Below are 12702 nucleotides of genomic sequence, written 5' to 3' on the forward strand. Positions count from 1 at the left end.
GTTGAGTGCATAAGGTAATAGCCGGCCTCGGCAACACGGACGGACGAACCCCGGACTTTTTCCCGAACGCATAAAAAGCAAGCCTCTGCACAAAAACAAACAATCCCATTTGTCATAACAATTCCCATCCGTTCCTGTCCTCGGTTGCTACCGTGATCGGAGTCCTCCGTAAAAGACTGGATCCGAAAATGGGCCAGCTTGCCAGCGTTCTCCGTTGTAACGTGTGCAGGCGAGAAATTCCCCTGGCCTTGCACCTTGGACGGACAGTACAACACGTGAGAGGCAAAGAAAAAAACCGTATCGTTTAAGTGTAAAACGTGGTCCCTCTCTTTCCCTACGAGGAACAGATAACCGGGGATAAGAATAGGGGCTTTGCTTTTTTATTTCTTTTTATTTTACTGTGGTTCTGTGGACACTCGATTTTTCAATCTGTCACGGTGACACTTCGGGTCGGACGAGTCTTCGGGCAAGTCGGGAACCAAAGTCCCCTGCCCTCCCCTTGTTCCCTTCCCCCCAGCAGACCACAGACCACACAGCGGCGCTCCCTTCCCCTGAAAAGACCTGTGGGCACTTCTCTTCTTTCCATTGTAAATGCGTGTACCATTTTGTACCTTGCATTCGGAGACGGTCGGCGGCGTGGGAGAGGGGTTGCCAAGTTTACCTTATTATGCCATGTCACCCCAACCCACACGACCAAGAATCCCAGCGGGCCACTCACGCTGCATAATATTTTGTGGGAGGGACGGGGGGACCTTTTCTCGAACCGTTCAATACGAAAAGATCGGCATCTGAGGTTTTGGTGGCAGAATGGACGTTGGTTGGCCCGATAAACAACAGAAGCGCGAGATGGGACGATGGGACGGTGCTGTGATAGCGCCGGACAGGAAGATTGATCACATTGGCATAATTGCAGATCATCGCACAACACAACGACTGAAAAACAACCCGGGAATAAGCGTATCGATTGCGGTAAGGGGAGCGCGCAAGGGGCCGCGGAAGCGTGAGAAACGGTTCCTCTCGTTCTCCTTGCATCGGCTCGCGTCGCCTCGTGTCTGTCTCCCCTACGCGAACCAAGAACCAAGTTGTAAAAAATAAAGCGCCGAGAGCAGGCAGATAAGCCCCCTCGAATGCAATGCAATCCTGATTCCTATCCGGGGACCCCGTTTCATACGGCAGTTGATCAGCTTTCGCTGGGTGCCACTGGGCTTTGCCCACCGTCGCCCGACGCCGCCGCCGCCGCCCGCGCCCGCGGGAGCGCGGGAAGGGGGGTGGGAGCCCGTTCGTCGCTGTCCGTCGCGCCGCCGTCGTTCGCGACGGTGGGAACACACGACACAAGAGTAATGCCCACACAACTCGGCATCCGATGTCTAAAGCACATCTTCTGCCGAATAAGTATAGCGCCAAGTGGACTTCTTCTTTTCCCAAGTAAATCCCATCGCGGTCGCGCCCAAAATTAGATATCGAGAGCACCAAACGGGGGCTTAGAACGGATGATCGCGATGTTCGCTTGCTGAACTCTCTTGGGCTCCATACCTAGGCAGGTATCTTGGGGGTGCGACGGGTGGACGGGCCCCCGCTCCGCTATTGGATTGATGAGATTGGGGCATTTGCCAGAGAAACGTACTGAAATGTTTATGCGAAATGTATTGGATTCTGAGACCCGTGGATCTGGGCCTTTGTTATTTCTTTTTCTTTTGCAAAGTGACCTTCGATCCTTCTTTTGACAACTGCGGGTGACCTGTGGGTGTGCGCGGCTGATAAGACAAACAAACATAAGCCCAGCAGCAAGGGGGGGGTGATGGTCAGAGATGGGGGAGAAGAAACATCGGAAAAAAAGAAATTGCCCATCTCGACAACCCCCCTCGACAACCCCCGATCGCCACATGAGCTCCCAGAAGCTGGAAAGAAAGCTGAAGGAGCTCGGACTCGGGAAGGGAAGCGACAGAGGAAGCCTTACGTGCGTTTCTGCGGTCTCCATCGGCAATGCAATGTCAATGTCGCTTTGCCGTTGTCAGCGCGTGCGCGCCCTACCTTTTGCGATCGTCGCTGGGGTTTGGTTTCTTTTTGTGAGATTGATGAACGCGATGGTCGGCCGCGCCTGCGGTCTGTGGTTCTGTGGTTCTGTCCCTCTCTTGACCGCCGTCCCGTTCACTTTCCGATATTGAACAAGGGCCGCTGCGCGCACACAGACATGCCATCTCCCGAGGTACACTACGCTGCAACGTGCTGAGATGGAGGGATGGGTACCCTCCCCATCCAGTTTACAGTGGGCTAAGGTAGGAACGCGGTATCGCGGTGGAGTTTTCTGGCGTCGTGTCCGGGCTGTATGTTTCTGGAAGGCTTCTGTCGATCCCGCGGAAACTCTTTGACCTCCTCTCCTTTCGTGTAATATGTAACATTTGCCAATGAAGTTTGGATGTTTTCTGCCGGTGGGACCTTTTGATATTTGTAAACGAGGTTGAGGGAATGTTACCAACTCATAGGAAACAGAGAGTGATCGGCAGAGATATTGGTTCGCTTTTATGGAGTACGCTCTGCCTTGTGGGCTGCCTTGATCAAAGCTCCTCGTAGGAAAATGTCCGACGAGTCCGTGGATGAGAACCAAGAGGCGGTCTGGGCTGGTTCCGTTTGCTTCAGGGGGTCTGGATGGGCTTGAGCCAGAGACGTCTTGGGTGATGCCAGCTGAGATCGGGTCTTGTAAACGATTGTGGATAGATGTTGACTTCAAGCCATTCCGCAGTTGCAAAGCCACCCAGACTAGATCGTGATATTCAGAATCGTTAGTGTTATGATAGAAAACAGATGTAATCTTGTCGTATCATGGCTTTCGAGACTATCCATGTCCTTATTATAGACCGGTGTACCGAGACGGCATCACTCAGCCTCACCCACGGTTGAACACCTTCTGCTGAGCTTTAAAGAACACAGAAAACTTGATGGAGGATGGCACGGTTGGACAAACTATCGTATTTGTGCTACTGGAGCAAGCCGGATATATCCACAGTCGCACACGTCCAAGCTGCCGGTCTTTGCGTTGCGCGAGCCATCTGGTGCTCAACCCTTCCCGTTCTCAAGTTGTACTGCAGCCGTTTATTGTCTGGTACCAAACTCAATTAGCAAAACCGTTGCCTTGAAGTCAACATAAGCATGGCTCGGAAAGTTCACAGTGACGGTGTTTCCGTTTGCGGTTATCCTTCCGCACGCGGCCTAGTTTGATGCCTCAGCTGTGTCTTTGCAACTATAAAATAACAACGTCTCTTTCGAGAATCCCCGCCAGGAACAAATCAAATTCTCCTCTCTGGTTCCTTGAACGCATTATTTGTCAGGAACGCATCTGGCTTTGGATCCTCGAGTGTTTGGGATGTCTGTGTTGTCCATTGAGGTAGTTGACTAGGTTGCTGCGTATTCTTCGAAAAGCGAATACGGTAGCGCAGACGTGATAATACGTTGTGGACGCCAGAGGAAACGGATAGATTTTCCAATTGATTAAAAAGGAATCCGACCCGTATAGTCGTTGTCTCGAAAGGTTTACGCCAGGTAGTGAATCACTCAATCCCATTTCATTGAGTCCGTCGTCCGCCGTCGTCGATTGCGGTTGCTAGATCACACCTTTCTCAGGTAAATCTTATATACTCCAACCATTCAAGGAACCAGCTTTTATCAGATGTTAGCATCATTCATGCGAAGTGACTTCTCCGCATCCTGCAGTTTTCTCGCTGTGGCCATCGTCGCAGCCACCGTCTGGCAATGTAACTAATTGCAGCGTGTCGTGATTTGGGGCTGGCATCAAGGAAGACGGGACGCAAACTCCACAGTATAAAATCGGAGTTCAAGCAACTAGAATATCGTCGAAGAGACAATCATTGCGGTTGATCTTCCTTGTGAATGCATTTGTGCGAAGAAACAGAGGGCCTTGACAACTGCAGGTCAAGCTGGCAACCACGACAAGCTGCGTCTTGGAAAACCCATTGATGGCAGACGCCGGTGATTACCAATGAATACAAGACGAAGGATGAAGAACGGAGACGATGGAGAAGAGGAGTTTATTCGAAGCTAACCAGATCCTGCCAACATATTTTCCTCTATGAATAATGGAAAGGTATCATGCAGACATAACTAAACGTCCAACAGCTTCTTTCAATAATAAGAGCTGGGCGAAGTCTCATTTAAGACACCCCAGAAAGACGCTCTTGATAATATGGAATAGCATTTGGAACAGTTTTCGTCTACTTCGAGCTCTCTTCAACGTTGAAACGCCCATCCATCGGCCACGGGTCTGGGTTTTTCTTGGTTCTAGCTCGGTCAGCAATTTCAACTCAATGGATTCCGAGAACAACTTACTTCAAGTCCACACCAGGAGTCAACTTAGCACTTCCATACCTCAAGAGCTTGTAATACCACGTGTTACCAAGTCCTACGACTCCAATCCAAGACGCCATCGTCGCCATCTTCTCAGACCTTGGTCTCCTGAGGCGAGCATACTCTTCCAGCGCAGAGGAGAACCCATCTTCTGCTCCGGCCTCTGCTTCTGTTGCCGAGCAGTGCTTGAGAAGCATGCTTGCAAGCACAGTTGCGTCCTCAATGGCAAACCCTGTTCCCTGGCCACTGGTGGGAAGCATCAACCGCGCAGCATCGCCGATGAGAACGATGTTGCTGTCGCTAGTCCACTGGATCTCGTCCTCCTTCCACACACGCTGCCGCAGAGGAGTGTGGATGATACGGTCCGAGCTGTTGAGCATCGTCTCAAAGTCGCCTGTGAAGGGGTGTTTGAGGCGCAGGTGGCGGCGGAGCATCTCAGCCGTTGTGGATGTGGGATATTGGCCTGGCGTTATGGCTGCCAGCCAAGGCTCTTGTTCCTGTTTCGTGGCTGACGGAGATGATGGCGTTGGCGCCACAGCGGGTTCAGACTCCAGAGATGCAGAGCTTGGGCCTGGTGGTGTTGACTCAGGCAGGATGAGATCCCACCGAAACATCCTCCCCGGACATGGACCAGTAGCCAGGAACCCCTCCTTGAGGAAGATGCACTGGGACTCTGTGAAGGGACGCTCAGGTGTATGTGTTGACGGCATCTTGTCTGCTGAAGAGATACCGTAGATGCCAGTGGTGCCCATGAAGTCAGGAAGCCATCTGTTTTCTGCCGTCTTTGGATCTCTGAGGTTGAGAAGGTGTCGACGAACCTGAGAGTAGCCACCATCCGCGCCAACGAGAAGGTCGACTTCGATATGTGTACCATCGGCGAAATCCACACGAGTCTGCTTACCACCAGACGAAGGTACAGCTTCGAACTGAACCGCCTTCTTGGACCACTTCACCTCACCACCTAGCTGGAGCACGCGATCGATGAGGAGAGCTTGTAAGCCAGCTCGCTCAAAGTACATCGCGCCTAGCTGGAAGTCGTGAGACCAAAACCCGTTCCTCGCGGTCTTGAGATGCGACAACTTGCAGCCCTCAGTGATCTCTCCGAACCAAAGAGCCAAGTCATCGCATTCATGGCCGTGTTTCTTGAGCGCGTCGCCAAGACCAAGGGAGAATAGGGGATGCAAGCCATTCGGGAAGAGGCCGACGGAGGCGCCGGCACGTTGGTGATGGGATGTAGTCGAGGGGGAGGATTCCGATCCCGGTCCCGTTCCCGTGCCGTTGGACTTGGAGGATGCGGTCGGGATCGGAGCTGGGGGTGGAGATTGGTCGAAGAGGATCGGACGGAAGCGGGTGCGGAGAACGGGGTGTGTAAGGAGGTGGAGCGCGAGGGTCGGACCGGCGATGGCGGCGCCGATAATAACGACTGTTTTCGGGGCCGGAGTATTCATAATGTGGAGGGTATACGGACAGGCTGCCTTTCCTCCTACTTTCACGAACACAAGAGAGCAGTCAGAACAAAATCGGCAGAGAAAGTCCAAGACATGTCGTTGAATTTATACACATTCCACGTCCGCAGGATCCCCCGAAGGATCACGACACATCCCTTCCCACATTCCATCCCATTTCCCTGCTCAGCTCCTTACGGGAGGAGCACCAAGATTCATAGCGCGACACGGCAGCCATCCATCCATCGTTTGAGTTCCGGTCTAGCATTCCAATCTGCTCAAGGGCGCCGTGAAGCTTGCCCAATCCGTCCTGGTGGGATGCGCCACCCTGGGCAGTTTGACGCCGTAGGGCTGCATCCTTCGTAAGAAAGGCAGACGCTCGGACCGTAAAAGCGAACGTCGTAAAATTTAACTGAAGGCTTGGTGTTTTCCGGCTGGGTGTAGGTAGGTTGGAGTTGTGCAACAACGACACCTCCATCCCGGGGAAGATGCAACATTTGAGGGCTTGCACAAGGCAGCCATGCAAAGCACGCGGAAATTTTGGCCTATTGCTCCAGAATTTCTGAACAAAGTTGCATTTTGAATTCTCAGAAAACGTGTCGACGCCCAAAACTGCAGTAGGCTCCATCGCAGCCACGCCCCACCGGTACTTAGTGTTCGGATTCACCAACCTTGTCATCAACCAATCCGATATGGTGTAGTGGCCAACATGATGCCCTCTCATTACCCCGAGAGGTTAGGCATAGCCCCGAGTTCGATTCTCGGTTTCGGAACATTTTTGCATTTTGCGGTATCCATGGATCTTCTAGCAATTTTTTTGTCCATCCGTTTGTACTGGTTTTTACGCCAGCAATGCAATTCGACTTACTCTGTACGGTGGGAAAACTTACATGCAACGGAATGTCATTCAGCGGAGCACAGCGTACGTTTTGCGCAAAGCCATTGGGTTTTTTTTTTTTTTTTTCAACGGAAGCGAAATGAGGAAACGAGGGAGGTGTCTCGAGAGCCCTGGGAGCCTCCCTGGCCTTTAAAGCTGAATCGCCAACCCTCGCACACGCTTCCAAGTGACTGTTACTCTCCTTCCCTCCTCTTTCGGCCATTTGATCAGTCAAGTCATTCCAACTCTAAGTACAGACCATGCTCAACGCTCACACGCAAGGCAATATGAACACGAGGAGGAGATGGATGCCCCGATCGAAGCCAGCAGCAGCGACGTACTGCACCATTCTTTAAGGTACCGAATTTCATTCCGGTTGTTCTACCACAACCACCAGTGGCCCATCCCGGCCACCGCTTTTTAGTCGATATGCCGTAGAATCCAAGCATCGCCGTTATCCAAGCTCTATCTGGCCCGACCTCGAGCTCAGAGATTTCGACTCCGGCTTCGTCCATGTGTGCTGTCCCATGACTCAGGAAAGCTCTTATCTGCATGGGCATGCTGACTATCTCGTCATCGCGGTCGATGGTGCTTGCCCGCACAATGGGAACGGGGCAATGGCGTCAGTGATTGGAGTCTACTTTGGCCCGGGAAACGGGAATAACATGAGCGCACGAATCCCGGATGAACTTGCTGGCTTTGCGGGACACACAAACAACCGAGCAGAGATATATGCCGCCGTCGTTGCCCTCAAGATTGCACGAGATTTGTGCGATTTCCAAGGGGCCAAGGCGAAATACAAATCCATCGTGATCAAATCGGACTCTGCGTATGTCGTTGAGTCCGTTGGTGGAGGAAGGAACGGAGAGCAGGCACACATATCGAAGTGGATTTCGAATGACTTTCGGTCGGTCAAAAACAAAGCAGTGAAGAACTTGATGCTTTGGTCGGAGTTGGGCCACGAACTCATCTACCTTCGCAAGATGGGAGTCTTCGTGCAGTTTTGGCATGTGCCTCGGCATATGAACCGGGATGCGGACAAGCTTGTAAACGATGCGTTGCGCGAGGGACGCTGGCTGAATCTAGAGTTGGTCGAGAGGAAGGATCGCAACCTCTCTTTAGCGTCACAATATTGGTGGGGGTGGCATGAAGCCCACGCTCTTTCAAAAGCGATGGCGTTACTTCAATTCTGAGACAGATTGGAGGTTATTCAATACCGAACCAAGTATGGTCGTTGAACCCAGAAGTACACACACTTATGAAGTTGACATTGCTGGCCATCGCTCTCTTCAAAAGATACCTATCGTTAACAAGCGCCACGAAAATAGTTAACGGCACAGTTCTACGGATTCTGCCTAGCCTCTACCATAGCTGGGTTTTGTGAATCCGTTTCAGTTGCCTTTCAGCCTCCCGAGAGGTGACCGACCACCAGGCCCTTCTCAGAGACCCTATTTAAGACTTCCTGCGGGTTTGGCAACGATGCCTTTCAAAGAATGAGTTCCAACACCCAGTTCATTTATGACGAGATATCCTCGCAAGGCAGAAGGTAGGGTCGTCTCGGCCCTTCCGCTTCACTTCTTCGACCACCATCCATCTGCCTTGCTTGTGAGCGAGATTCTATAAAGCCCATCTGCCGTCCTATGGAGTAGTCCAAATTTCACATCTCTAATACTTCATCATACTCGATTGTTTGTAACAAACAACAGCAAACAACACCGCCCATCATCCACAATGTCAGTCTGTGACTGCTCCGACGACGCTCTCACAGCGGACGAGGTCCACGCCAGCGCCAGAAGTACCACCGCGGCTACGAGCCCATTTTCGACTCGGGCTTTACCTCCATCTTCAGCCGCTTCCCACAATCCCTGGCCAGCCAGTTCGACGACCTCACCCACCTCGAAGTTGACACTCTCGACCCTGAAGATGGCGGCACCAAACCCTTCGTCTACCTCCGCTGCCCGGGCCACAACAACGGCTGCGCCTCCTGCGGCTACCACGCCTGCCACATCGACTCTCTCATCGTCGCCATCTCCGGCACCGCCCGCCTCACTGCTGCCGGTAACACTGAGTCCGGGTACGGCGTCTACTTTGGCCACCAGAACCCCCACAACATCCAACGCCACGTCGACGAGGAGGACGGCGTTAGGCCGAGCGCCCAGCGCGAGGCTATCCGGGCGGCCATCGCGGGCCTCGATGCCGTGATGCCCTTTTGCGGGGGCGGCGGCCAGTGGGACTGCTCTGGCCACCCCGACGAGCCGCCGTGCATGGTCAAGCATGTCATCTTAAAGTCCGACTCGGCGTACCTCGTGGAGACCGTGGGCGGCGGACAGAATGGGGAGGAGCCGCACATGCGCAAGTGGCTGAAGAACGGATTCAAGACTGCGTCGAAGCAGCCTGTCAAGAACAAGGACCTGTGGGACGTTTTGGTGGCAAAGTTGACGGGATTGTTTGACTGGGGCGTTGCTGTTGAGTTTTGGCTTGTTTCGCGTGAGGAGAACGAGAAGGCGGCTGCGTTGGCGAGTGCTGGATGTGCGTAGGCTCTTTTGAGGCTTCGCACAAGTGGATATCACGCATGAGGGTGCGACAGGAGAGTTTATGGTTACGTTGTGATTAGGAAAGTTGACTTTGTATTACGTCTTATGCATAATAATAATAGCCACAAGCCGGCAGATCCAGCTCGGGAAACATGGCTTGGATTACATTAGATTGCTTCACATCCTCCTGTGACGAAGTGCAGCAGTAGAGTTGCTGGGAAGGGGAAGGACCTCAATCACGGGGGTTTCGTAGATCTCCCAGTTATCCGACGCCTTGGGGTTCCCGAACGGAACCAAGGCAGCGATGCGCATCCTAGATTCCGAGTCAGACACTTGCAAAGCACACTCTCGTGACCAGGGACACTTACTTGTACTTGCCGGGCTTGATTTGAGAGCCGTCGGCAAGCTTACCGAGCCACCAGGACTCGTATGGAGAGTCGCGGGGCTGGTACTGCAGCGGGTAGGAGAAGGTGTTGTTCACGCTGTCGGTGGCGGGGTCGAAGTTGGGGTAGTTGACGGTGTTGTAGACGTCGAAGGAGGCGACGGAGCCGATGTACTTGTTCTCGCCGACGACGGGAGGGTAGGCCCATTCGCGTTCCTGGTACGAAGGCTCATAGATCTGGGGCGGTGATTAGGATACTGGGCGTCAGAATTTTAGAGAGGGAGGTGGTGGGCTTACATCCCAGCGCAGTTCGCGGGTGCCCCAGGTCAAGGCGACTTGGAGCCTGACAAAGTCCTGGGCGGCGAGGGAGAGGTCGAAGGTGAAGCTGTCTTTGTGTTAGGTCATACGATTACGAGTTAGACAAAGTCAAGGACTTACCTTGACTTCTCGGAGATGAGAGTTCTGTTGAGACCAGAGGCAATGCGGGGATAGCCCATGGAGGTGTAGAACATGTCGACAATGTCGTGCTTGATGCTTCCACCGACGCCTGTATGATGGTCAGAAAAGCCGACATACTTAGATACCAAGTGACATACCATAGTAGGGCACGGAGAGAACATCACCGTTGCTGGCACTGATGAGAACCTTTCCACTCCAGATGGGAAGTCTAGAGGAGTTAAGGCCTTGGGGAATGTCGAAAGAGAACCTTGTTACAATGTCAGTTCCACCGATCTCGTCTGGGATATGTCATCACAATGAAAGGTGACTTACTTGGCAGTCTTGGTCTCGCCAGGTCCGACCTTGAAGGTTCCAGACGGCAGACCGACAACAGCATCAATCTTGAACGGCTCGATCTCGATGAAGTCCTTGATGCGAGGCACACCAATCAGCTCGGGGTTGGAAGCAGCCTCAGGTGTCCAGTAAGACTCAAACCCGCCCGCAGCCTGCACCTGGAACCGGTACTCCAGCTCCGTGGTGCCCGTGTTGCTGATGTCGACCTCGTGGTACCGCGAGAAGTGGTTCGTGTCGTTGAGAGCGAACTTGGTCTCCCCAGACAGCTGCGAAGTCGCGTTGAGGACGGCGACGGCGTCAATCAGGCCGCTGCCGACCTGGATCGGCGGCGCCCAGAAGCCAAAGTCGCGCGTGGTGCCGACGGACCAAGGGACCGCGCGGCCAGACGCGATGATGCGGTTGGCCAGCGTCTTGGCGAAGCCGGCGCCGTGCACGGAGCGGCCGCCATGGGCGGAGATGTATAACGCCGCGACGCCGGCGACGTACGGGCATGCCATTGATGTGCCAGAGAGATCCCTGTAGCGGCCGCCGACGAAGGGGGCGAAGATGCGGCCGCCCGGAGCGGTGACATCGGGCTTGAGCTCGAGGTCGAAGGTGCCGCCCCAGGAGGTGAAGGTGGAGGGCTTGCCGCCGCCGGCGTTGTACATGGCGACGTAGTTGCTATTCTGGTCGAGGGAAAAGTCGGCGGTGACGTTGCCGCCGGCGATGTACGTCTTGACGATGGCCTCGCCGGCGTCCTTGGACAGCAGGCCCCAGCGGCTCTGCGCCCAGCCGCGGCCCGAGTGGCCGAGGACGGCCCGGTCGGTGAGGTAGAAGAGCATGAACTTTGCACCGCGCTCCTGGACCCAGCGCTGGCGCTCCCAGTCCTCGCAGCCCTCGTCGAAGCGGACGAGCGGGATGGTGTTGTTGAAGTTGATGCCCTCGGCGAGGGGCTCGCAGGCGTCGTTCTCGACGCTAATGTTGAGGGTGACGGGGACGATGGGCCAGCCGACGATGTCGGCGGGGAAGAGGTCCTCAGCGGGGCGGTAGCCGAGGATGGTGCGGTTGGACTGGCCGTCGAGGTTGAAGGTGCCGGCGAACTGGCGGGCGGAGACGATGGAGGCGTCGGCGGAGCCGATGGCGAGGACCTCCTTGCCGGAGGCGCCGCTGCTTGCAAAAAAGGGGCCGACGTCACCCGAGTTCCCGGCGGCGATGGTCACGACGACGCCCTGCTGGACGATGCGGTCCGCGACCAGGGCCCAGGCGTTGTTGGCCCAGCCGCCGGTGGAGCCGACGGAGGCGGTGATGATGTCGACGCCGTCGGCGAAGGCGCGGAGGAAGGCCTCGATAAGGACCTCCTCGCCGGTGCCCTCGTTGGGGCCGAAGACCTTGTAGGAGTAGATGGTGGCCTCGGGGGCGACGCCGGTGAACTCGGACGACTTGCCGGCGACGATGCCGGCGACGTGGGTGCCGTGGCCGGCGGCGTCCATGGGGTCCTCGTCCGGCTGCCGCTCCTCGCCGGGGTATGGCCAGTAGTTGTCGTCGCCGACGAAGTCGTAGCCGGCGGCGACCTTGCAGCCGGCGCCGAAGCAGCCGCCCAGGGCGGGGTGGGTGTACTCGGTGCCGGTGTCGACGATGCCGACCTTGACGCCCTTGCCGAGGATGCCCTGCTCGTGGAGCTTGTCGACGCCGGTCATCCAGTGGATGGAGTAGTTGAGCGCCGCGGCGTCGTCGCTGAAGGAGTCCCCGGTGACGACGGGCGCGAGCTGTATGCGGCTCGAGTGCCAGGCCTTGACGACCGGCAGGAGGGCCTCGAGCGAGTCAGTGTTCTCGCTGTCAGACTCGACGGCGATGCCGCTGAAGATGGACGAATCGAAGACCTTGAGGACCTTACTGCCCGCCTTGGTCTCGATCTCCTTGACGAGGGCATCTTTATCGGCTCCCTGGTGGGTGTCAGCATCATGTCACATCTTGAAGTCTCCACTGCAGCCAATATACCTGCTCAAGTTCCAAGATGAACTTCTTGGGCTCGACAGCAGTGTCGTTAGACGGACGGACGTTCTCGTCAATAGCACGGCGGGAGATTTTGGCAACACCCGTGCCGGCCAAGGCCAGCGCGGACACAAGCGCACTCGCAACACGCATGGTCGGCTATAACAACCCAAAAAAAAACGAATGACAAGACCTCCAAAAACGAACGAAGAGGATCTCAGAATCCGGGCGATCGAGCTGAGTGCACAATGCCTGACCTCTCCTCCTTCTTCCACATCATGAGTTGGCGAAAGTGGCCATTTATGAAGACAACTCGGTCCGAGTCGGAGCCCGGGCAATCAC

The 12702-nt window shown here is 55.0% G+C and overlaps 3 protein-coding genes and 1 non-coding gene across 4 annotated transcripts; 2 read left to right on the forward strand and 2 right to left on the reverse strand.

The window, feature by feature from the left end:
- Nucleotides 1-4337: 4337 nt before the first annotated feature.
- On the reverse strand, nt 4338-5807 carry COL26b_000880 (uncharacterized protein; the record flags this gene model as incomplete). Its single annotated transcript, XM_053173844.1, has 1 exon — nt 4338-5807. One exon carries the CDS (start codon nt 5805-5807, stop codon nt 4338-4340), a length of 1470 nt encoding a protein of 489 aa, XP_053042401.1.
- Nucleotides 5808-6490: 683 nt separating this feature from the next.
- Nucleotides 6491-6577, forward strand: COL26b_000881. Its single transcript has one exon. It is a non-coding gene; the product is annotated as a tRNA-Glu (tRNA).
- A 1835-nt stretch (nt 6578-8412) lies between these two features.
- COL26b_000882 (uncharacterized protein) lies at nt 8413-9218 on the forward strand (the record flags this gene model as incomplete). The annotated part of the gene is made up of 2 exons (XM_053173845.1): nt 8413-8418; nt 8469-9218. The coding sequence occupies 2 exons, from the start codon at nt 8413-8415 to the stop codon at nt 9216-9218; spliced, it is 756 nt and encodes a 251-aa protein (XP_053042402.1).
- A 174-nt stretch (nt 9219-9392) lies between these two features.
- COL26b_000883 (uncharacterized protein) lies at nt 9393-12513 on the reverse strand (the record flags this gene model as incomplete). The annotated part of the gene is made up of 7 exons (XM_053173846.1): nt 9393-9528; nt 9584-9834; nt 9895-9982; nt 10036-10144; nt 10194-10303; nt 10369-12311; nt 12367-12513. The coding sequence occupies 7 exons, from the start codon at nt 12511-12513 to the stop codon at nt 9393-9395; spliced, it is 2784 nt and encodes a 927-aa protein (XP_053042403.1).
- Nucleotides 12514-12702: the final 189 nt, after the last annotated feature.

Source organism: Colletotrichum chrysophilum, assembly GCF_026319265.1.
Source record: "Colletotrichum chrysophilum strain AFK26 chromosome Unknown scaffold_3, whole genome shotgun sequence".
Lineage (NCBI taxonomy): Eukaryota > Fungi > Ascomycota > Sordariomycetes > Glomerellales > Glomerellaceae > Colletotrichum > Colletotrichum chrysophilum.